Source organism: Oncorhynchus clarkii, chromosome 17 (assembly GCF_045791955.1).
Source record: "Oncorhynchus clarkii lewisi isolate Uvic-CL-2024 chromosome 17, UVic_Ocla_1.0, whole genome shotgun sequence".
NCBI classification, from domain to species: domain Eukaryota; kingdom Metazoa; phylum Chordata; class Actinopteri; order Salmoniformes; family Salmonidae; genus Oncorhynchus; species Oncorhynchus clarkii.
In genome coordinates this window covers 44,142,133-44,167,969 of record NC_092163.1, presented here as the reverse complement: position 1 = coordinate 44,167,969, position 25,837 = coordinate 44,142,133, and the positions used below count along the sequence as shown (strand labels likewise).

The window sequence follows — 25,837 nt, the reverse complement described above, 5'->3', positions numbered from 1 at the left end:
AGCACTAAGGTAAACTAAAAACGTTAAATATTGTTCATATGATTTATATGTTGGTATATTTTATTTGTATTAGTTCAAAAAGATGGTTCTGCACAGAGGCCACTTCTATTCGGTCTAAATCAGTGACTGGATTCTGCTTTGTTAAACAACAACGGTAGGCAAGAAACCTCACAAATCACTCTTCAATCTGTTGAATCTTATATAAAATGTATCATGTGCTTGATTAACCTAATTAATTGTTGCTGGCAATCAACACTCCTAATAGCCTGTTAGTTGTTATGGTGATCGAGATGTGTAAATGATCATGTAAATATTATTCTAAAGGAAAAATCTAAATCACTGAGTTTTAATTTAGCCTACATAACAAATTGAATTAAATTTCTTTCCACATCCCATTAATAACCTCGGCAGCCAGTATGTCGCGCGCTTGAAAAATTATTCCAATCCAGATGGCGCACCTATCCTATCTGTCCTCCAATAAAGCATGGAACCATTCTGAAATCTGTGAAATGTTCCGTTCGTAATCGAGGACAGTACATGAGTACACTGCTGCTGTACAGACTGTTCCGGGTAGCAGTGCTGAGCTGCGCGAGCTGCGGCGGCGCTCGGCACAGAACTGGTTAAAGGGTCAGGGTGTCTACTAGAACACTGTGTCCTCACCAGAGCGCAGCTACAGTACAGCCGGAACATTGTGTTACTTTGTGGCCACTTTCCAAGACCTGCCCTTAATTTGTACACTAAATGCCCCCCCCCCCCCCCCCCCCCCCCCCCCCCCCCCCCAGTTCCCTCCACCTTCTTCACAGTGTCATTTCAATTCTCTTCTCCATGTGGCTCAAACTCGCGTGTTGGTCGTCACTAGTGCCGGGGGGTTTCGACTGTAAAAAACAGAACATTAAGTACCCTGGTTGGTTATGAGAGGGCGGGTTTGAAATCACCGTGCTTACGTGCGTTGCAGAACCAGTGTAGTGATACACCGGCTGAAGTTATAGCACACGAGCAACAGAAGAAGAGAAAACAAAAATTATAAATAGGTAAGTTACAGCTTTAGCCTATTTCTTATTATTTTATCGAAAAAGTGTAATTGGTTTGATTTATTGGGTATATTTTAAACAGCATGACCGAGTAGGAATCGAGTTACATTGTATCCAATTGTACCCGGGTAAACATTCAGGTGCCTCAGAATAAATAGATAATAAAATACATAAAAGTTTTAATTGTATATACTTATGATTCAGCATATTTGTCTTATTTAGAATCAGTGTTCAACTCTATTAAGTTGTGTTCTAGGCTTATTTTCCAGATACATGTGGATATCATGCTCACTTCTATTCCTCTACTTATCGCTTGTCATTGTTTTTAATGAGAGTGGATTGAATTTACATCCAATGAAGGTTTTTATCAAATGCTATTATAAAGGATAGCTCTTTATAATTTTTGGTTCTTTCTCTCTTACACACATGCACACACAGTCAGAAACACAAAGAGGTGCACGCACACACACACACACACGCAAACACACACACACACACACACACACACACACACACACACACACACACACACACACACACACACACACACACACACACACACACACACACACACTGTGAATAATGTATCTAATATTTTCAATTTCATTAAAGGTAAATCAAATTGGCCTAAAATGAAAATGTAGCCCCATGTCTTCTTATTACAGGCAATTAAGAGATTGCAATTAACGTTTATGTTACATTTATTCAACATGTATCTCCAGAACCGTTGGCGATGCAGTGAATGAATCATAGCATATAGGTGTGACTCTCCTTTGGGAAAAAAAACAAACATGATTTTATACATTTCTTGTTTCAGTCTAGCTATTAACTGGAAGACTGAGCAGAAGAGATATGAACTAGAACATCGTTAGAAATACATGTATCTGCCATTTTCTTTGCGCCACAATACATGTATATACAATTACAGGTTGCATGTTGGAAGGCAACCAAGGCGTTTATTGCAGCACATGTTCAAGGCTTGTTATGTGTGGGAGTTTACGTGGACATACAGTACCCTCAGTATTATCAGACCAAGGTTTCCTCCCAAGGTCTGCTTGGCCACATAATGGTTTACTGCATTTCAGCCTTCCTATCTATCTGCCAATGTTGTGGGGGCAGGTAGGTTGGTTCTGTGGTAGAGTACATGGCATTGGGTACACGTCTTCAGTATTTTATTTTGGTAAAAGCTGGCAGTCAGATGGAGGACTTGGCCCATATTCATAAAATCTCAGAGTGTGAGTACTGATCTAGGATTAGGTCCCACCAACCTGTCCATTTAATTGTATTCATTATTAAGGGTAAACTAATCCTTTATCAGCACTTCTACTCTTAGACGCTCTATGATTATGGGGCCAAGAGTGGTATGGTACGGATAGATGTGACGATGTGACCCTGTGGAAATAAATCAGAGAGAGAGAGCGTTGGAGAGAGAGAGTCTGAGAGAGAAAAAGAGAGCATTTCCAAGAAATGGCATCCAGCGATCGCCCTGAATGAAACGAGTCCAGACAGTATTGACTTAGCAGCACAGATACCTCTTACCTCGGGTCATATAATGCCCATGTCATTACATATCAGACCCCATTCCCTGCTTCTAGATGAAAGGGTACTCTGCTGCTACCTGGCTTTCTTTCCAACCAAGGTGCTTAATAAAATATCAAATTAGAAATGTGTAAATTTCAGCAAGTCTTGGAGGACAATGGAAGTTGACTTGTAAAATAAGTGTGTATAATTAAAACCAACACTCTTCTTATTGTGTCGTATTAAATCAGAGAAATTAAACTAAAACCGCTAGGAAAAGCTTTCTAAAGGGCCAAGCACTTCCGTAGAACACCCCGACGAGGGCTATATTTCCAATTAATTTTGTTTTAATAGTAAATGGTTTTTTTTCTTGTCAACTTCCTTTGTCCTACAATATTTCATGAATATTTTTCACATAACTCCTTCTTTGAACCATGGCAGACAGTGTCCCTCTCCCCAGGACCGACAATGTCTACTTAGCCTATGTCAGACAATATCCACTATGACAGAAAATGTCCTGTTCTTGTAGACAATGTCCTGTTCTTTCAGACAGTATCCCACTCTGTTACCACGTCAGTCTTTGTCACCCAGGACAGCCAGACAGTGTGTCCAGTTTATCTGGCGCTGCTCTTTATATGTGGATTAGCGTGAAGCATTGACTTGTGATAAAGTGCTTTGAGGCACAATGTGTATCTGTGAAGTGACTGTGCTGCTGGAGCTCTCAGGACTGAATGTTCTCGGCTTTGTTGTGTTCCGTCCCTGTATTTCTCCACAGGGTCTCTGAGTTCCACGCTCCCTCTGACTAAGAGACGTGCTGCTGGCTCTACCACAGCTGTAACTTATATGGATAATTCTATACCCAGATGGTTTACATTTCCTCATCATAAAGATGAAGTTAAAGACACATGCACAAGCATTCTGAATGACTGGTGATTGGATTTAATACTGTGGTACATAATTACTAACAGTTACATTACACATTCAGTTATTAGAGTACCATAGCCTGTGTTCAAATGTTTTTTTACAGAGTACTTCTAATATTTAGAATTCTGACTTTCCCCCCTCCAAAGTCAGATTGGACATTTCAGCAATAATTGAAATCAATTATATATTTTTTTTCTGCGTCAGTCCTAGCATTTCCACAATTAAAAAATGATGTAATGTGCGTTAGTCTCTATTTGTGTTGAGGGGAGCCTACTTGGGTATTGCCATCCGAAGCAGATGCTGTGTTCTGACTGAGTAGGTTTCAGATTGGTGAACACCATCAGATTGTGCCAGGAACTCAGAACAGAAGGAACATCGTGTTCCCCCCCACACACACACACACATACACTCTGCGCAGACACACACACACACACACACACAGTCTTACAAACACACTGCGCAGACACACACACATAGACGGACACATACACACCCCAGATGGACACACACATACACACGCACACACACTACTGCGCAAATGAACACAGACAGAGATGGACAGAGGCAGACACAGACACAGAGGTGGACAGAGACAGAGTCAGACAGACCGACACACTGGGATACATTCATTCCCCCACACAGAGCCACTCATATTTTAGGTTTAATTCATAATTATTTTACTAGATCATTAAATCAACTCATTATTCTTACATGTTATTGGTGTGTATGTGTGTGTGTGTGTGTGTGTTAATACATTTGGCCCTGTCAATGTGAAAGCTATAACGTTACAGCTCCTAGAACATGATGTTCCGTTCCAACTTTTCTTAGAAGTGATGTCCATTCCATATTAAGAAATGCCCCAGTCCCAGAAAAGAATGATAATTTTAAGCTTTATTACTATGGTTATTGATGTTTCCGTTAACAATGGCAAGTGATTACAAGCTACTTATATCATTTTGACGTATGTGAGAACAATTCTTACATACAGTCCATTCGGAAAGTGTTCCAATCCCTTGACTTTTTCCACATTTTCTTACTTTATATCCTTATTCTAAAATGGATTAATTTTTTTTCCCCCCTAATCAATCTACACACAATAGCCTATAATGATGTTTGCACATTTATTACAAATAAAAAATTGAAATATCACATTTACATAAGTATTCAGACCCTTTACTCAGTACTTTGCTGAAGCACCTTTGGCAGCGACTACATCCTATTTTCTTCTTGGGTATGGCACTACAAGCTTGGCACACCTTTATTTGGGGAGTTTCTCCCATTCTTCTCTGCAGATCCTTTCAAGCTCTGTCAGGTTGGATGGGGAGCGCCGCTGCACAGCTATTTTCAGGTCTCTCCAGAGATGTTTGATCGGGTTCAAGTCCAGGCTCTGGCTGGGCCACTCAAGGAGATTCAGAGACTTGTCAGGAAGCAACTCCTGCGTTGTCTTGGCTGTGTGCTTAGGGTTGTTGTCCTGTTGGAAGGTGAACCTTCGCCCCAGTCTGAGGTCCTGAGCACTGTGGAGCAGGATCTCTCTGTACTTTTCTCTGTTCATCTTTCTCAATCCTGACTAGTCTCTCAGTCCATGCCGCTGAAAAACATCTCCATAACATGATGATGCTGCCACCACCATGCTTCACTGTAGGGATGGTGCTAGGTTTCCTCCAGACGTGACACTTGGCATTCAGGCTAAAGACTTCAATCTTGGTTTCATCAGAACAGAGAATCTTGCTTCTCATGGTCTGAGAGTCCTTTAGGTGCCTTTTTGGCAACCAAGAGGGCTGTCATGTGCATTTTACTGAGGAGTGGCTTCCATCTGGCCACTCTACCATAAAGGCCTGATTGGTGGAGTGCTGCAGAGGTTGTCCTTCTGGAAGGTTCTCCCATCTCCACAGAGGAACTCTGGAGCTCTGTCAGAGTGACCATCGATTTCTTGGTTACTTCCATGACCAAGGCCCTGCTCCCCAGATTTCTCAGTTTGGCCTGATGGCCAGTTCTAGGAAGAGTCTTGGTGGTTCCAAACTTCTTCCATTTAAGAATGATGGAGGCCACTATGTTCTTGGGGACCTTCAATGCTGTAGAGATGTTTTGCTACCCTCCCCCAGATCTGTGCCTCGACACAATCCTGTCTTGTAGCTCTACGGACAATTCCTTCGACCTCATGGCTTGATTTTTGCTCTGCCATGCTCTGTCAACTGTGAGACCTTATATAGACAGGTGTGTGCCTTTCCAAATCATGGCCAACAAATTGAATTTACCACAGGTGGACTCCAATCAAGTTGTATAAACATCTCAAGGATGATCAATTTCTCAATTTCGAATCTCATAGCAAAGGGTCTAAATTCTTATGTAAATAAGCCATTTCTGTTTTTTTATTTTTAATACTTTTGCAAACATTTCTAAAAACCTGTTTTTACTTTGTCATTGTGGGGTATTGTGAGTAGATTGATGAGGATTTTTGTTTGATTGAATCCATTTTAGAATAAGGCTGTTACGTAACAAAATGTGGGAAAAGGGAAGGGGTCTGAATACTTTCTGAATGTACTGTAGACCCAAATGAAGCATCAAATCTGTTTGTGTGATGTGTGTGTGTGTGTGTTTGTGTGTGTGTGTGTGTGTGTGCGTGCGTGCGTGTGTGTGTGCATGTGCGTGCGTGCGTGCGTGTGTGTGTGTGAGCGAGAGAGGGTGAATATGTGTGTGTATGAGAGAGAGTGAGAGAGTATGTGTGTGTGTGTATGAGAGAGATAGAGTGAGGGAGTATGTGTGGGTGTATGAGAGAGATGGAGTGAGAGAGTATATGGGGTTGTATGAGAGAGATGGAGTGAGAGAGTATGTGTGTGTGTGTGTATGAGAGAGATAGAGTGTTTGTGTTTGCGCGCCCACAGGCACTTCTGTACATTATGAACAATAGCACCAGTACCCAGTTAGGTACTCTCCATCGGAAAGAGGAAGAGATGAAGTTGAACGAAACGTGAAATGTGAGAGTGAGGGGTAAAGAAAGACGCAGAGATGTGTCAGGGGAGGCGATGAAGGGGTAGAGTGGTGGAAGAGATGTATGGAGGGAAGACTGAGCACAATGATTAATAGTAAGCCAATTAATTTAGTTTATCATGTTTGGCATGGATTGTCTAGACCAGCAGTGAAGCAGCTCACTTGGTATCTAGGGGGCCAACAGAGCAACTGTGTCAGCTGCTACATCTACACATATTGTATGTGTCGAACTGCTATGCTTTATTTGGCCAGGTCGCAGTTGCAAATGAGAACTTGTTCTCAACTAGCTTACCTGGTTAAATAAAGGTGAAATAATAATGAAAAGAAACCCCCACTATGACTGACAGGGGGCGCTGTTTTGAAGCCACTGTGCCTCCATCTTGGCACTCACCCACCATTGTAAAAATTATTTTGGAAGCTATAGAAAAGCATTTATTATCGTCTACACTTGCCACATTTATTCTATTACATACACCTTCATGCATTCTTTTAATTAGATTATATAAATTAAGCATGAATATATATATCAAATCAAATCAAAGTTTATTTGTCATGTGCGCCAAATACAACACCTTACACCTTACAGTGAAATACTTACTTACAGGCTCTAACCAATAGTTCAAAATAGTTATTAGGTGAACAATAGGTAGGTAAAGAAATAAAACAACAGTAAAAAGACAGGCTATATACAGTAGCGAGGCTATAAAAGTAGCGAGGCTACCTACAGACACCGGTTAGTCAGGCTGATTGAGGTAGTATGTACATGTAGATATGGTTAAAGTGACTATGCATATATGATGAACAGGGAGTAGCAGTAGCGTAAAAGAGGGGTTGGCGGGTGTTGGGTGGGACACAATGCAGATAGCCCGGTTAGCCAATGTGCAGAGCACACCTATATATATATATATATAAAACATTTGTCCTTAAAGAGGAAGTTACAGTGCCTTCAGAAAGTATACATACACCTTCCAAATTTGTTCATTTACAGCCTTATTTCAAAAATTTTTCTCTCACCAATCGACACACAACTCAAGACATTTCAGCTTTTCATTTTTTATTAATTTCAAAAATGTTCTACAAACAAAATTCCACTTTGACATTATGGGGTGTTGTGTCACACAAAATCTCAATTAAATAACATTTTAATTCAGGCTGTAACACAACACAATGTGGAAAAAGTAAAGGAAGGCATTATACCATATCAATTTTTTTTACTTAGCAATTAATTGATTCTTGAAAAATATAGCTTTTTTTCCCATGAGCTGTCAAACCCCATGAGAAACCAAAATATAATTATTTTTCTTCAATGTAAGCAAAGTAAATGTAAACAAACACTATATAGCCTCAAAATATGGTTAAAACTATAATTTTAATTTCATGGATAGTCAGACCTTGCATCCATAGCTCTGTCTATGAATTTGAGAGTGGTTACATTTCTCCAGCTCCGTCCCTCAGCTTTTCACCAAAACAGGGGTGGGGAGAGTGTTTTGTTATTGTTTTTTACTGCTGATTGCCACTTTAAAGTATCATTTTTTGAAAGTACTAATGTCACTGTCGCCACTACACTTAAATACATGTAATTTTGTCACTAAAACATTGAATTTAAATACTGTAGAATTCCATTCATTCCTATGGAGGACTACTTCTTCTGGAGAGTGCCAAAATGGCCGACCAGTGGCTTCAAAGACTCTCTGTTGCCAATACATTGCATCGGCAATCCAGGGTTTATATACATAATTGGTTAGGGCCAAGGGGAAAGTGTAGGGAGAGAATTGGTATCAGCTTTGTGTGTGACTTCACTGTGGATGTCTGTGGAGGGCCACTCATAGTCAGCCAATTATGTGCTGTTATTTCCTATATGACAAAGGGGTTGTTCCACCTCAAAAAGCACAAGAAAGAGGACTTTGACACCCACCATCTCAGATTGTTCTGAAATCGTTTATGTAGTTATTAACAGATACAATGGCATTCCTGAAACATGATTTTGTTGAAATATAATTTGAACTGAGAAATTAAGCTAATTGATTGCACCCAAATTGGACAGATAATATTCAGATAAAATTCAATAAATATAGTGTGAAAGTACCAGGTTTTGACCACTAGGTGCTACTATTCTGTCTCTACAGCCACACTCTATTCATTTTGCTGGTCTCTTGTGTTTACACACAATTTCACAATTTCCTTTGCAGCTTTGGGTAGAAAACCAATAGATTTAGCTCATTATGAAAATGAATTGTGTGCGTCATCTTCACAATTCAAGCCAGTCCTCCATGAAAGCAATTCAGTGTGTCCTTATAGTAGCTTCAACCCAACTCTCCTTGAATAGTCCAACAAGTGGTCGCTCTCTGAGAGGGCTATCCCTATGCAATTCTTATTTGAACACTTTACCTACAAGCATAAAACCTTTGATGTAGAAATGGGATAGGGACTAAAATGTTGTGACAACCCTAATCAAATAAGTAATTGCATGACTTTGTTTTCAATAAAATTATCAGGAAACAGATTTATATGTATTGTGAAAGTGACATTTACCATTAAACTCAATGCAACCCAATACCATTACAATTGCAAAACAGTATACATTGTGTGTTTGGGACTTTCACCATTGAAGCCCATTAGAGACCATTACAATGAAACTAGTATAACTGCTGTAGCCTAATGGTTTGCTTGTTCACCAGGAATGGTCTAACAGTAATTAATATAGACCTTTAATGAAGGGAATAAACCACTGACAAAGGGCCCGTTTCCTGGATAAAGATTAAGCGTAAAAGAAGGACAAACTGATTTGCTTTCATGGAGGACTGGCTTGATTTGTGAGGATGACACACAAAATGTGTTTTCATCATGAGCCAAACAAAAGTAACCAGCAAGTCAGTGGCAGGTTTTTGACCATTTTTGGGGATTCCTTATGTCTTAAGGCGTCAGCATGCTTCAGTACGGCTGGCGCCTAGCCAAACTCTTCTAGCCGAACTGAACGAGTGTGCTTGCATACTCCCTTAAAAGACCTTCGCTTAGGCCTCCCGGGTGGCGCAGTGGTGAAGGGCGCTGCAGCGCCAGCTGTGCCATCAGAGTCCCTGGGTTCGCGCCCAGGCTCTGTCGTAACCGGCCGTGACCGGGAGGTCCGTGGGACGGCGCACAATTGGCCTAGCGTCGTCTGGGTTAGGGAGGGATTGGTCGGTAGGGATCTCCTTGTCTCATCGCGCACCAGCGACTCCTGTGGCGGGCCGGGCGCAGTGCGCGCTAACCAAGGTTGCCAGGTGCACGGTGTAGCCTCCGACACATTGGTGCGGCTGGCTTCCGGGTTGGATGCGCGCTGTGTTAAGAAGCAGTACGGCTGGTTGGGTTGTGTATCGGAGGACGCATGACATTCAGCATTCGTCTCTCCGAGCCCGTACGGGAGTTGTAGCAATGAGACAAGATAGTAGCTACTACAACAATTGGATAGTGGGAATAAACCACTGACAAAGGGCCCGTTTCCTGGATTAAGCGTAAAAGAAGGACAGACTGATTTGCTTTCATGGAGGACTGGTAAAATAAAAATAAAAAAAGATCTTCGCTTGAAAAATGAGAAAAACGGCAATAGTTCATTTTGAGACTCAAAACAGTCAGAAAGAAATCTGTCATTCATTTGGATGTTTTTGCCAGGGAGATCTTAGTCGTGCAATTTTACATCTATCTAAGATGTTTGGTGCAGTGTTTCTCAATGAAACAATTTGACAACAAAGACATTATTGAAGAATCCCTACTGTTCACCAATCACCAACAACGAGGCGTGACTTTGGCTCCGAACTTTGGCTTGCCTCCTGAAAATAATGTGCCCGAACTGCCCAAAAAAACGAACAAAAACGTTGCAAAATGTCTTCATAAGATATGCACAAACTCTTCCGAACTGTTTCGGCTGGGATGAATGTGGACACCTTTACTTATTGGTAGGAAGAGGTTTGGTCCAAATCGGATGATAGGTACTATATTTATTGAATATTATCTGAATCCTATAAATTAAAATGGGAAATTTGGGTGCAATCAATTAGCATAATTTCTCAGATATACAATGTAATTTCTACAAAATAGTGTTTTAGGAATGCCAAGCGTACCTGTTTCTAACTACAGAAACAATTTCAGAACAGTGGGATGGTGGGTGTCATGGCATGCTGTAATGACATTGAAAGACTCAAAGTCCACTTGGGATGTTTGATTTGTTAGCTTACAATGGGCTATTTGTATTCATTGAGCAAGAGAAGTCAACAGCAACAAAGTTGAATGCATGTTTCATCGTGTTCCTCAGTCCGCTTCAATTGAAGACATTTTAAGAAAATGTTTCTGCCTTGATTTTAAATAGCCGACACCATCTGATATTAGATCCCTTCATAGTTTTCACATTTTGACAATTTTATTCAACATAAGATAAAATGTCATAATATGTCAGAACAGATGATTCAATATTCAATGACTCGATAATTGTATTAAATAAACAATGTATTGATAATTTATTTAAAATGGGTCAATAGGGCATAATACCCAACGTCACAGAAAACACTGAAGCTTACAGTTTTTCTCAATTGCTAAAACACTAAAACCCATTGGCTGAACAAAGTTCTCAGTTGCCTGGACTCATTTAGCTAATTATGCAGTCTGTTGTCAATACCTTAAACCATTTCACATGGTAAAACACAATTTGCAGATCTCACACAAAACTCTAAACACATTCTCATTCTCAAAACACATTCTGCACTCTAATGCACATGTCATCCATACTGGTAAACACGAGTGGCAACAATCAAATACAAATAGAGAACACATGTCATTGATTGAACACAACCACTCAAAATTGATTTAACCTGTTTCAAATGATGTGACACAACCAATATAAGCCAGTTCAGAGAGCAAACAGGTTGTTGAAGGTGGGAAGGAGAAAGTCTGAGAATGGATACTGTAGGACAGTGCATTGTAGGCTGTATACTGTACACTGGATGAATTGTATGGCCCTGAACATTGTGCTTTCCATTTATTAACAGTACTGACTGCTCAATAGATTTTGACTGGTTGCAGGTTCATATCAACAAAGAACAAGAATGACAGTATCACAGAGACAAAGGACAAGTTTGTGAGATGCAGGGTACAGTACTGTAACAATAGGGGTACAAGGAGGAGGAAGAATAAAAACAAAATTGCAAAGAGCAAAGCAGAGTAATAATTCCTGATCAATTTTGAGCTACTATGATAGAACATGGTCACCAAAAGACAATGACGTAAAAATAGGAATATTTTTTTAGATTAAAAATGTACTTCTCCCTGAGAATTGTATGTTTTGAACAATGTGCTTTCTATTTTTCGGTGTATTGTTTACTGACTGTTTGAGAGTGTATATCATTTTGATCACTTTGTTTATGATTTGATTTTGAACACAGGTAAAACTGTTTTGAGGTGAATGTTTCATTTTGCAAGAGGAGTCAGAGGTTATGTAAATAGTGCTTGAAGATGAGGTTTTGTGTTTACTGTTTTCAGGAAATGGAGCAAGGTTTCAGAAATTGTGTCTCAGCAATTGAGAAAAACTGTAATAGCGTCAACGTTATATCTTAAAATTTAGTCCATAGTTCACAGCCAGGCTAAAGATAAAAACAGATAAAGACGTTCCAAAATCAACATTGACATGGTAAAGGTTAAAATGGCAAATATGATAGCAAGACAGCATATGGAGGACCTGAGATTTCTATAACACACTTTTAATACCTCAGCGTTCTTGGCTGATTGTGACTACGACAATTTTCTCATGTCCTAAGGCATGGTACCAGGCCCTAAGCTAATTTCCCGGACGGGATAAAGTAAATTTTTATCTTATCTTAACTTGTGATAAGATGCAACAGGTGGTGGTAACAGAATATTCATTAAGATTGCTACTGGCTTTTCAACTAATTCGTAGTTGGTTGTCATGCAAATTGTCACCCATTCATTAAACATTTGTTGGAATTTGTAACTTAGACATTGCTTTCAGAGGAGGAGGTACATAACTTGAACAGATCCAGGTGACTTTATTTACAAACTACTGCAATTTGTGCACATACACGTCTTCTTCTGGAACGGGGAGGATGGGGGTTGAGAGAATGCCAAGAAGAATGCCAAGAGTGTGCAAAGCTGTCATCAAGGCAAAGGGTGGCTACTTTGAAGAATCGTAAATATAAGATATATTTAAATTTGTTTAACACTTTTTTGGTTATTACGTGATTCCATATGTGTTATTTCATAGTTTTACAATGTAGAACATAGTAACAATAAAGAAAAACCCTTGAATGAGTAGGTGTGTCCAAACTTTTGACTGGTACTGTATACTTTCATACATTTTTTTAAACTGGTACCTTGGACCTTCAGAAGAGTCTTGTGAGACCTGTGGGCATCCTAGAGAAAAAAGCCATTTGTTTTTGTGACACATCGTGTGTGGCATTTTCAGTTACTAAATGTGAGAATTTTGTATTACAGTTAGTTAGGTCAGACCTACATCCACTGCACACATGACACTAGTATTATGGTTTGAATTCAAATGTGTTTAAATGATGTACTGTGGTTTGCGAGATAAAGGCTGCTAAAGAAAGACATCAGGATAATATTATAATGTGCTCATCACCAGAAAGCTATTCAACAGTACCCAACAACGATGGTCTCACAAAGAGTGGCGGCACTGTTGCACCATCAGATCTCATATTTCACGGCCCAGTTTTTTTCAGAATGAAGAAGAAATACTTTTAAAAAATTTGACCATGGGAAAAAACAAGCTACTGCTTAAATAGGTTACCACATTGCAGTTTTGGTTGAAATGAAACCTTCGACATTGTCAAAAGTGAATGTGGGCTTAGTATACTGCTATGAACCAGCATGTTTACTGGAGTCTTGACATTAGTATGATGGTAGCAAATTCCCAGAGTTAGCATAATGTACTGTGGGCTGGGAGAAGGTTGGTCGTTGAGGCATATGAGGATATTATTTCTGTAGCTCATCATCAGAAAGCTTGTTTGGCTCTTCAACCGTCTCCCAATAATGTACTGTGCTGCAAGTCTCAAAATAAGTAACGGCACAGAGTTTACTCTCTGTTAGTCAGCACCTCTACATACACTGCGTCAGCTCATGCATGTAATCAGAATGAAGAAGAAACAGAGTTGAGAGGTTAGAAACGTAATTCCCTGACTCACAGAATGTCAGAGATATAGCATAGCTAACACATTTACCTACTTAAAGCATATGCGTATAATTGATTACAGTTTAATTGACATTCAGGTGGTTCTGGAAGGCCTTTTTTAAGGGGTATTTGTGTGTTGGTGGGGTTTTGTGAGTCTGTTATTACGTTGGTGCGCATCCCAGTTATAAACCATGTGTGTGTGACTCTTTTGTGCAGGGTTAGAGTGGCATGCCCAGATGCAGATATGACCACAGATAAGGACCAGTCCATGGATGACCAGTCTCCTGCTGTGGTCTTTGCTGCCAAGGGCATCGACGTCACTCCTAGCAGAGACGAGGGAGTTCTCAAGGTAGGCTTCAACCTCATTCCCAACCTCCTCTGTAAGGGACAAACTCTGTCTTGACATACAGCAACCTGGTCTCAGAGCATTTCGTATTATTCTGTATGTAAACCGAGACCCTCCCTTTAGTACATGTTACATTTCGTATTGTATGTATTAATTCGTGGATGTGCATTATCCATTTCTTACGATATGTTACGAATTTGCGAAGCATACTATATGTTATGAATTTGCGAAGCATACTATATGTTATGAATTTGCAAAACGTACAATATGTTATGAATTTTCAAATATATGTTGCAAATTCCAATTTGTTGAAGGTGATTAGGTGGCTAAAACTAACGTTATCTAGCTGGCTAAGATGGCTAGGTTAGGGGTTAGGGTTAAGGGTTAGGATTAAGGTTTGGGCTAAGGTTAAGAGTTAGGTTAAAAGATTAAGGTTAGGGTTAGTTATCATGCTAAGTAGTTGCAAAGTAGCTTAAAAGTAGCAAGTATTTGAAAAGTTGCTAATTAGATAAAATGCTAAAGTTGTTCGTGATGAGATTCCAACACGCAACCTTTGCGTTGCTAAACATTCACCGTTATACACCTTCTCATCCACCTTCTCATCCACCCCAACCAACCACCTCCTTTCGTTTTTGCCTGTAACTATACCAAACGTAACATATCCTACTAATTTTAGTGTTTCAGATTTACTTTTACTATGTTACATCTAGTCTATGAGACCAAGCTGCATACAGGAGTGCAGCTCAACTTATTACAAGCACACACACAAAGTCTTCCCTGTCACAGTAACCAGAGAGACTTCAGAGAAAGGCATCCTTCATAATTCTGCCACCAGAATCAAGAGTGTTCATTTGTATTGAGCACATCCTCGGTGTTACCTCTAAAACGGAGCACTGCAAGAAATGCCTAACTGTTAGGATGAAAAATAATAATAGGGGTACATGAAAAAGAAGTATGTGACACGAAGAAACCATCATCACTGTCTAGCTAGAGAAACAAGTACTAGCATGCTGAGTTGAGATTATCTCAGGGCTGACATTTGTTCTTTATACAGGTGGTGAAAAACCAGGGAGAGGATGGGGACAGACCCATGATTGGGGACAAGGTAGCAGTACACTACACTGGCAAACTAATCAATGGGAAGAAGTTTGACTCCAGTATGGAACGCAAAAAACCCTTCACCTTCAGTCTGGGAAAGGGTATGTCCGAGTCTGAGACGGCCTCTTACTGAGGTACTCGTTTCTAAACATCTCAGATACCTTTTCAGCTGAAGAAGAACTGTCATCAGGACATACAGATGTACATATTGTACATATAGCTTCTATATTATACTTACATTTTTGACATCTGTATGTATGGAAGAAAGAACTCATCTAACTCATCCGCCGTATGTAACGCCCATATGTCACTGCATATGTAGCCTACATCTGTTTGTCATGTCTCTAATTTTGTATCACTCCACAGGTCAGGTGATTAAGGGCTTGGATATCGGTGTGTCCTCTATGCAGAGAGGAGAGGTGTGCATGCTCCTCTGTAAACCAGCATATGCCTATGGGTCAGCTGGATGCCCGCCCAAAATACCTCCCAACGCCATGTTACAGTTTGAGGTAGGTAAAGCTTAGTGGTTACCAAGGGGATGATGGTATATAGGCCTTCCTCTGCACGTAACAGGTTTCCCCTTTATATTCTGACTGTGCATTGTTCTAGATTCTCTCTCGGCATTGTGAACAGAACACATAACACTGTCTCTGTCATCATTTTCATCACTATGGAATCTTTCGGTTACCGTTGTTTAAAAGTGTGCCACTGCTGCTACTGTTGCTATGGCAACACATGGATGTGACGTGACATTTTATTCTGTCCTTACGCGTTTCTTCACTTCCTGTAGGTGGAGCTGCTGAGCTTCCAAGGCGAGGTGCTGACGGACGACGGTGGCATCACAAGGAGGATAAAGGTCAAAGGGGAGGGCTATAATAACCCCAACGACGGATCAACAGTCCACGGTAAGGTGGACATGCTCTCTCTCTATCACATTCACTGTGATCTAATTGACTGTGATCTTGGTGATCAATATGTTAATTGTTTTTGGTACAAAGGCTTTGTCTCACATTAACCAGGTTTCCATCCAACCTTTTTATTTGAGTAAAGTGCATGTTGGATATTTTTTTTTTTTACGACAGGCCTGATTGAAACAGCAAAAGACTTTCCAAATGTCAACAAAGCAAATTACCCTAGACACAGTGAGCTCTTTTTGTGTCGGTAAAATACATTATGCGAGAAATGGTGGTATTATTATAACAATCATATCACAAAGTAAACTTGGAGTCAAGCAATGATACGCTATGTGGTCCTCTCACTACAACTCAGGAAAGCATACAGTTTAATTTATCAGGCTACAGATGAAATAAGTTCTGATGAACGTCACAGGGTGGTGAAAGTGCACGGTGATAAGCTTGATGCTCCTTTCCAATAGAGGCAATAAATACAATAAATATCGAGGGTCTTATTCTGGTGACATGATGATCGAGGCTTGGCTGCTGTTTGACAAATAAAAAGAATCTCGCTATTTTGTCCATAATAACGTCACCATGTTGGATAGTCTACCCACACTGTATATCTGCAGGCTTTTTGGGTAGAGCACACGTGCCAAGACCAGAGTGGGCATATTCGCTACATAACCGCAATTTATTTGGTGACAAAACCAGAGTTGAAAATGCGATGGAAACCCATTTAACTTGTATTTTTTATTCAGTACATGGGAATTTAATCACCAAAGTTATTTTTATGTGCACTACGTCATCACCGACAACCGTTTATCCGCAACAAGTCAATTAGAAGGAAACGCATATCTGATGGGAAAATGTGCATATTGTATTTATTCAGATTTTGGGGATAGTCACATGAAAATCTGTCGCCAATTGAATGGAAACCTAGCTAGTGACTGTGAACAGATTGATTGTGATTGTGATGTACAGTCTCAAACAAGACAAAAAAAAACTATTTTGAACACTCAAACTAAACATGTTGAACAATCTAAACTATATTATGCTATCTGAACAGTCCATTCCCATTAAGTAAAATATAATAATATTAATATTTACCATTCAAAAAATTATCTCATTTTCCAATTTCCTCCTGTATCCCACAGTACACCTGGAGGGTCGCTGTGAAGAGCGTCTGTTTGACTCCAGGGATGTGCACTTCGTGGTGGGCGAGTCAGAGGACATGGGCGTTCCTCTGGGTGTAGACAGGGCCATGGAGAAGATGCAGAAAGGAGAATGCTGCATGCTCTACTTAAAACCCAAGTAAGAGCTTCTACTCTACTCTACTCTACTCTACTCTACTCTACTCTACTCTACTCTACTCTACTCTCTATCGCTAGTGGTGACTCTACTCTACTCTACTCCCTATCGCTAGTGATGACTCTATTCTACTCCTTATCGCTAGTGATGGGAAAACAAGGATTTCTGAAGGCTTTGGCACTTTTACCAAATTGTTCCAAAAAGCGGTTAATTACTCGTAGCTTCAATATTTGTTCACAATGCACATTAGTGACATCTGCTGGTCAACAATAAATAGCAGCGTGTGATTATCAGATAGACTTTTCGTTCTCCACTGGTTTTATCAAAACTCTGTGGCGCAGTAGTACATTTTTGGCATCAGTAGCCTAAATTTGGAATTCCTGCTTCCCTTTTTTGCCTTCAAGTTTAATACATATATACACTGCTAAAAAAAAATAAAGGGAACACTTAAACAACACAATGTAACTCCAAGTCAATCACACTTCTGTGAAATCAAACTGTCCACTTAGGAAGCAACACTGATTGACAATAAATTTCACATGCTGTTGTGCAAATGGAATAGACAACAGGTGGAAATTATAGGCAATTAGCAAGACACCCCCAATAAAGGAGTGGTTCTGCAGGTGGTGACCGCAGACCACTTCTCAGTTCCTATGCTTCCTGGCTGATGTTTTGGTCACTTTTGAATGCTGGCGGTGCTTTCACTCTAGTGGTAGCATGAGACGGAGTCTACAACCCATACAAGTGGCTCAGGTAGTGCAGCTCATCCAGGATGGCACATCAATGCGAGCTGTGGCAAGAAGGTTTGCTGTGTCTGTCAGCGTAGTGTCCAGAGCATGGAGGCGCTACCAGGAGACAGGCCAGTACATCAGAAGACGTGGAGGAGGCCGTAGGAGGGCAACAACCCAGCAGCAGGACCGCTACCTCCGCCTTTGTGCAAGGAGGAGCAGGAGGAGCACTGCCAGAGCCCTTCAAAATGACCTCCAGCAGGCCACAAATGTGCATGTGTCTGCTCAAACGGTCAGAAACAGACTCCATGAGGGCCCGACGTCCACAGGTGGGGGTTGTGCTTACAGCCCAACACTGTGCAGAACGTTTGGCATTTGCCAGAGAACACCAAGATTGGCAAATTTGCCACTGGCGCCCTCTGCTCTTCACAGATGAAAGCAGGTTCACACTGAGCACATGTGACAGAGTCTGGAGACGCCGTGGAGAACGTTCTGCTTCCTGCAACATCCTCCAGCATAACCGGTTTGGCGGTGGGTCAGTCATGGTGTGGGATGGCATTTCTTTGGGGGGCCGCACAGCCCTCCATGTGCTCGCCAGAGGTAGCCTGACTGCCATTAGGTACCGAGGTGAGATCCTCAGACCCTTGTGAGACCATATGCTGGTGCGGTTGGCCCTGGGTTCCTCCTAATGTAAGACAATGCTAGACCTCATGTGGCTGGAGTGTGTCAGCAGTTCCTGCAAGAGGAAGGCATTGATGCTATGGACTGGCCCGCCCGTTCCCCAGACCTGAATCCAATTGAGCACATCTGGGACATCATGTCTCGCTCCATTCACCAACGCCACATTGCACCACAGACTGTCCAGGAGTTGGCGGATGATTTAGTCCAGGTCTGGGAGGAGATCCCTCAGGAGACCATCCGCCACCTCATCAGGAGCATGCCCAGGTGTTGTAGGGAGATCATACAGGCACGTGGAGGCCACACACACACTACTGAGCCTCATTTTGACTTGTTTTAAGGACATTATATCAAAGTTGGATCAGCCTGTAGGGTGGTTTTCCACTTTAATTTTGAGTGTGACTCCAAATCCAGACCTCCATGGGTTGATAAATTTGATTTCCATTGATAATTTTTGTGTGATTTTGTTGTCAGCACATTCAACTATGTAAAGAAAAAAGTATTTCATAAGAATATTTCATTCATTCAGATCTAGGATGTGTTATTTTAGTGTTCACTTTATTGTTTTGAGCAGTGTTAAAAAATATATGAATTTATGGCTTTAATTAGGATGCTTAAGACAGAAGCTTATACTATACTAAATATAATTACAATTAAAACTAAATACAATTATTTGAACAACAGTGCAGAAAGTGTGGTTTCAATTTTGCCTTCATCAGGATTCGATCTCACCCTCACATCCCTGAATGTTCCCTACTCTATCCGCCAACACCTCGATCACACCAACAGTGTTGTGGGGCAAAATGGTAGGCAGTATCATCTGGATATGTGTGCAACAAAAGTTCAACATTCACCTTCTGATGCCATTTCTGTCAAGCCGTTAACGAATACAGTTTGACACATACGTTCGATAAATCCAACATATGCACCACACAGAACGTACTGCAACTGCCTCTGCAACGCAATGCTGCAAGGCAAATGCAGTGTTCCGTTGGAAATGAATGTACTTCTGGTGTACCAAAATGCAATGACGCTGTCGGTGTGATCGAGGTGTAAGCTACCGGTCAGGTGAAACTTTTTATACAAAATCCCAAATTTGTAAGTACTGTGTCCAGTAGAGGTCGGTGTTTGAAGGCAGCTTGGAATTGAAGAAAGCATTCGGAATCATTGTGAAATCAAGTGGGATCTCGCCAATCACATGAGCAGACAAAGCTTCGGATGTTATTGATACACGCATTGAAGCACACTGCTTCAAATTTTGCTGCTTTCGCCTCACTCACACCAATAGTGTTTTTGCATTTTGCACTCCGGTATCAAACTTACATCATTACCTATTGCTGAAGTGTCCCTGTTGCAACACAAGGTAGATACGCTCATACCCAAGTAATGTTGTTGACTCATCCTATACTCGTATTTTTCGGCAAGATAAAAAATATATTTAAAAAAAGACATCCAAAACCCCACCTCAAACTTATATATCAAACAGAAAAATGTCTGCTAGTTCCTCATAGAGAATGATGTCATCATCCTGAGGAGGAAGAGCTAGCCAATCAGTGGTCTACTCACATTAATTATTTTGAATGACCAGTATATGCCCACACCATTGCAACATAGAAAATATTTTTTGGAAGGAAAACTATTTCACTCATATTGTAATTAGTTATGGGTAATATTTAATAGAAATCTGGAAAAGTGACTTTAAGGGGTCAATCTGAAGTTTCTACATACATTTCTGGACTTATAAATTATTGATATTGATATATACCCATTGGTTCTTGAAGAATATAACTTATAAATACCGCATGAGCTTAGTTCAACTGTTGTACCCCAAGAGAACTCCAATATTTGTAAACAAACATTGCCTCAAAACATGGTTAAAACTATAATTTTGATATCATGGATGGTAAGACCTTGCATCCATATCTATGAATTTGAGAGTGGTTACATTTCTCCAGCCCCATCACTCAGCTTTTTACCAAAACAGGGTCAGGGAGAATGCTTTGTTATTGTTTTAGCTGATTGCTGCTTTAAACAAGCATCACTATACAAAAATCTTGACTTTATGTTTGCCTTTCATGGAACAGGTGTATGTCAGGACTAGTCAGCCATATAATACTCTCTGTCTTGTTTTTTGTAGGTATGGTTTTGGGAAAGAGGGTAGAGCACAGTATAAGATTGGACCAAACTCAGACCTGGTGTATGAAGTGACTCTAAACAACTTTCAGAAGGTGAGTTATACTTGCTGGATTAGATAAGGTAACAACAATGTGTTCAAGTATCCTGTTAGTGTCCCTGGAAGATACCAACAGATTGATTTGATTTGAGCTGGTGGAGTTTAGACAATGAGGGTCTCAGTTAGATATTGCATGAGAGTGACCCTGGAGAAAATAATGGGAAGAAACAGGCATCATCTCAATGAAAGTCATCCTCAAATCTCCTCCTCTGAAACATAACAATATGTTTCCTTTCCAAGGCCAAAGAATCCTGGGAGTTGGATCAGAAGGAGAAACTGAAATTGTCTGCTACAGCCAAACAGAAAGGGACCCAATATTTCAAGGTATAGTGGGCCATCTCTGTCTTTCAGAAAATAGACAAACATCTCATGGCTATTGGATGCATCTGTGTGTGAATATTTCATTAACTTGAACCAAACCCTGTGAACTTGCAGAACTTGAACCCTGCAAACAAGTTCACAAGGACATTTTTCATTTATTTAACGATTTATTTAGTCAAATAGCGACATTATAACCTGGAAGAGTGATTTAATTAGAAAATGTTCTTCAACAACGTGCATTATGAAGAGGTGACTTTCTATACATTGCTCAGATTACTAAAGTCTAGTTGAATAATCAACACCTGATAGCGCACATTGTTGAAGAAAAGCTTCAAAATCACAACTGTGAGATTATAATTAGGTTCACAGTTTCTTTGTACTTTGTACATTGCTTTTGAACTATGAAAATGTTGTCTAAAATCTCGTTTGTATGAGAGACCTGCTAAACGTAGCCCACGTGTTGTCCCTGGATGTAGGCGGGGCGTTACCTTCAGGCAGTGGTCCAGTACCAGCGCGTTGTGTCGTGGCTGGAGATGGAGTTTGGTGTGGGCAAGGAGGAGCAGCAGAAGCTCCAGGACTTCCTACTGGCTGCCCAGCTCAACCTGGCTATGTGCTACCTGAAGCTGAGAGAGTACGCACTGGTTGTGGAGAACTGCAACAAGGTACACTCTCACTGCATACCTGGCACCACGCATGAGAAACCCCACAAACATATACACGTATACCATACTGAAGCCACACAGAGCATGCAGCTAACACCTGTTCATGGAATAGCATACAGTTGTGTTTGTCTATGACTTTTTGCTCTTGGTCACTGGGGTTGTATACATGTATTAATCTATTTGGCAAGCATTAAAATAACAATCCCACCTTTTCAACCATTCTGTAACTTTTTCTAAGCAGCTTTATAAACTAACTCAAACTTATAAACGCCCTTTATAAATCCCTGTAGGTACACCTTAATGTTACAAATATAGTTACAAATATAGTATCTATGTGTGTTATGTCCCAGGTGATAGAGCTGGATGAGAAGAATGAGAAGGCTCTGTACCGGCGTGGGAAGGCTCGTCTCTTCCGTAACGAGTTCAGCCTGGCCATGTCTGACTTTAAACTGGTGCTGCAGGTCAACCCCTCCAACCGGGCGGCACGCGATCAAGTATCCATCTGTCAACGCAATATCCGGGAACACCACGAAAAGGACAAGAAGATCTATGCCAACATGTTCCAGAAGTTCGCTGAGCGTGACGTCAAGGTCTGTATCAACGTCTTTCACAGTCTGGATGGGTTGCATCCCAAATGGCAACCTATTCCCAATATAGTGTACTACTTTTAAACAGAGCCCTATAGGCCCTGGTCAAAAGTTGTGCACTATATAGGGGATATGGTGCCATTTGGGATGCAGCCTGGATGTGTAATCAGTTGTACAATCTGACCTGGTTCACTGTTCTGTTTGAGTAAGTGGATACATGTGATATCACACGTTTATCTATTTTAATCATCTCTGCTGTGCTGCTGACCTATTGTAGTCCATTGTTCATGGTTTAGAGATTCATGCTGACTGGTACTAGGCTGACACCTAGTGGTATTATTGAGTAGCAAATCTATTTGAATTTTTGTCATCAAATTCTCTCATTATAATATATGCCATTTAGCAGACACTTTTATCCAAGTGACTCATGCATAATTGTTTTTTTTATGTATGAGTGGTCCTGGGAATCAAACCCACTACCCTGGCGTGGCAAGAACCATGCTCTAGCAAATGAGCTACAAAGGACCACTCATTGATGCTTCCTTTTTACTCCATAATCTATTATCAAGTTGTGTCTTCATTAACAAAAACATTTATATTATACTAATTCATATTCCAAAACCAAATGTAGGACAAGTTATTTATTTTAGCACAATGGAAGAAATCTACACATGACTTCCACAAACATTCTTTACTCAAGTCTCTCTCCTTTGTATCTGTGTGCTCGAACAGGCAGGGAAGGGAAAGAGGAGGAGGGGGGAGGACAGTGGAGTGATGAACGAGAACCATCAAGTGGCCATTAAGAGACGACGCAGGAGTCAGGACCATGGCCAGGACTGTCCCTGATGCACCAGAGGAGGTCTGGAGGAGGGCAAAGCCAGGGGGGCAGGTCTCCCCTCGCTACCCACACAGAGACCAGGGGTCTGAGGCAGGGACTGGACGGGGCTGGACCACACCCGTCCACTCTGATCTCATCATCCCTTACCTACCCCTCCACTATGTGTGCTGTACCCAGCATGACAGACAGAGGGCGTGAGTGGGGAAGGCTCCAAGCCAAACAGCAATCCTTCCTTCAGTCTATAACATGGAATCCTGTCCAGGTCTTGTCCTCAACCTCATGCGTTGTGCAATTCCTCCAAATGCACACCTCAGTTTAACTCAGATCCACAGACTGCATTATGTTGATAATCAAATCAAAATGAATCACATAAGATAATACAATATAATATAATTTTGCTTGGCATTGCATTTTCCCATTTTGCACATACAGATGAACAACAGGTGTCATTGTATTTTGATTGTTTTGATCTATTGGTTGGGATGTCTGGGGTTGCCTTACACCTTGTGCTTAAACTCACAATTGGAATCCTAAATATATTTAACTTCACCATGTGGAACAGTGGTGCGACACTGAGCCACTATAACAGACAAAACAGCTGGCATCATCGTAACCTAGTTGCCATGACACCCACAGTCCCAAAAGACTAGTTATGTTTAGACAATGAGTCATGCAGTATATTTGCACAGACATTTTGGCTGAAGAACCTCCCACTCTTTACTCTTGAACATAGAGAATTAACAAGTACAGACTCATGGACCATTGCATGCTGCAGATGCTACATACTGTTATGTGTTTGCTACTCTCTTTGACTGTCCGGGAAGTCCAAAATCAAAGAAAGTCCATTAATGAAGCTTTAAGTCTCAGCTTTCCACGCTGCTGTCCAGTCCTCTCTGACTTCAACATTTCATTCTCTCCTGGACAAATGCTTTTTTCCATCTACGCTGTTAGAATTTGACTTCAACATTTCATTCTCTCCTGGACAAATGCTTTTTTCCATCTACGCTGTTAGAATTTGGGTTATGTGACTGATGATAATTAGGGCATATAGATTCTAGTTGGTGTAGTTCTCTTCCTCCCCAGTTCTGGAATGGGTGACTGTACTGTCTTACCTTTTAGTACACTTATTTCCCTCTACTAAAAGAGTGTTAAATGATGGACAATGATTCACTTCAATCTTCAGCAAAGATTGTAAAACCACCGATGTTGTCTTTTTAGGAAAAGTAACACTCAATGATTTGGATAAAATCTGGGCTTTATATTTTTGGACATTTGCTTTTGCATTCGTTGGACATCAGGCCCTTGGGTGTCTTACTGATATTATCATTGTGAAACAAAAAAAGGCAGGCTTAAACTCTCACTATAAAAAGAAACCATTGAATCCTTGTGCGTATGCTTTTTTATTTTTATTAAAAATGTCTGTCTGTACCCAACACTGTTTTTGAAGGCTCACAAGTGGTGCAGTGGTCTAAGGCACTGCATTTCAGTGACAGAGGCATCACTACACACCCTGGTTCGATCCCGGGCGGTATCACAACCGGCCATGATCGGGCGGCCCACAATTGGCCCAGCGTCGTCCGGTTTAGGGGAGGGTTTTGCCGCGGTAGGCTGTCATTGTAAAATAAGAATTTGTTCTTATCTGACTTGCCTAGTTAAAAATATGTGTTTTTTTTGTAATTGGAGGGTAGTTACCTATACCTACATTAATGCCACAGGGTAAGGAGTTAAGTGTAGTGTTGCCAGGATTAGATATCAGAGCATAAAAACCTTATCAAGAGTTTCTATGCTAATGATATCCATAATATTTGTTCACCAATGCTTTGGATACAAATGGCTTTCCTTCAATTTGTACTGTTTTCTAGGGGAGCCAACTATGAATGTTATTGGACTACACTTAGCGTAACGGAGTCTTAATAGTGTAATAATACTATATATCACGCACTGTACAGAAGCCTGCTGTAAGTGTTATTAACATGATGATATTAACAGATGCTATTGAAACTGTGTATCATCCACTGATTAAGTATTCACTCTATCTCTGGTAAATTTGCAAATTCAGGCATTAGAGATTACACTTACAGTTTGACCTGCCCCCTACCCCAACTGTACTGTTAGTGATAAGTGTTCTTTGTCTACCACGGGACATTAGTGAAACGAGTGACTGGATCTCCATGGTGTTCAGTCAGAGGATCAAGATGACGTCCTTCTGTGTGTAAATATTTGAAGATAACATAACTTAAAAAGGAACAAAGAAAACCCCAGTCAAAAAGCCCCCATATCAATTGCCTGCCAAGAGAACTTGAAATTGTATTTTTTTTTTACTCAGTTTTAAACCAAATGTTGTATCTGTTAGGTAATATCATGAGTCCAGTGTTGCTCTTTAGCAATATGTTTTTGTGGAACAAAAACCTATATTACTTGAGGTGTCAAACAAGGGGGACTTACTGTAGGTAGGACACAAAGTGTATCTATGGAAATAAAAGTGAAGTCAGACACCATTTCAGTTGATGAGA

The 25,837-nt window shown here is 40.7% G+C and overlaps 1 protein-coding gene across 1 annotated transcript; it reads left to right on the top strand.

The window, feature by feature from the left end:
- The first annotated feature begins 793 nt into the window (after nucleotides 1-793).
- Nucleotides 794-25,837, top strand: LOC139370907 (peptidyl-prolyl cis-trans isomerase FKBP5-like). Its single transcript, XM_071110785.1, has 11 exons — nucleotides 794-1,031; nucleotides 13,846-13,978; nucleotides 15,030-15,174; nucleotides 15,440-15,582; nucleotides 15,864-15,978; nucleotides 17,124-17,280; nucleotides 20,821-20,911; nucleotides 21,157-21,240; nucleotides 21,714-21,899; nucleotides 22,250-22,489; nucleotides 23,219-25,837. Exons 2-11 carry the CDS (start codon nucleotides 13,874-13,876, stop codon nucleotides 23,330-23,332), a joined length of 1,380 nt encoding a protein of 459 aa, XP_070966886.1. The 5' UTR covers nucleotides 794-1,031; nucleotides 13,846-13,873; the 3' UTR covers nucleotides 23,333-25,837.

What these genes read in the sequence shown, in the direction of transcription:
- LOC139370907 (XM_071110785.1), top strand. Translation starts at nt 13,874, where the DNA reads ATGACCACAGATAAGGACCAGTCCATGGATGACCAGTCTCCTGCTGTG. An exon ending in CACCTTCAGTCTGGGAAAGG is followed by an intron (nt 15,175 to 15,439) that starts GTATGTCCGAGT and finishes ATCACTCCACAG; the next exon opens with GTCAGGTGATTAAGGGCTTG. An exon ending in AAGGGACCCAATATTTCAAG is followed by an intron (nt 21,241 to 21,713) that starts GTATAGTGGGCC and finishes CCCTGGATGTAG; the next exon opens with GCGGGGCGTTACCTTCAGGC.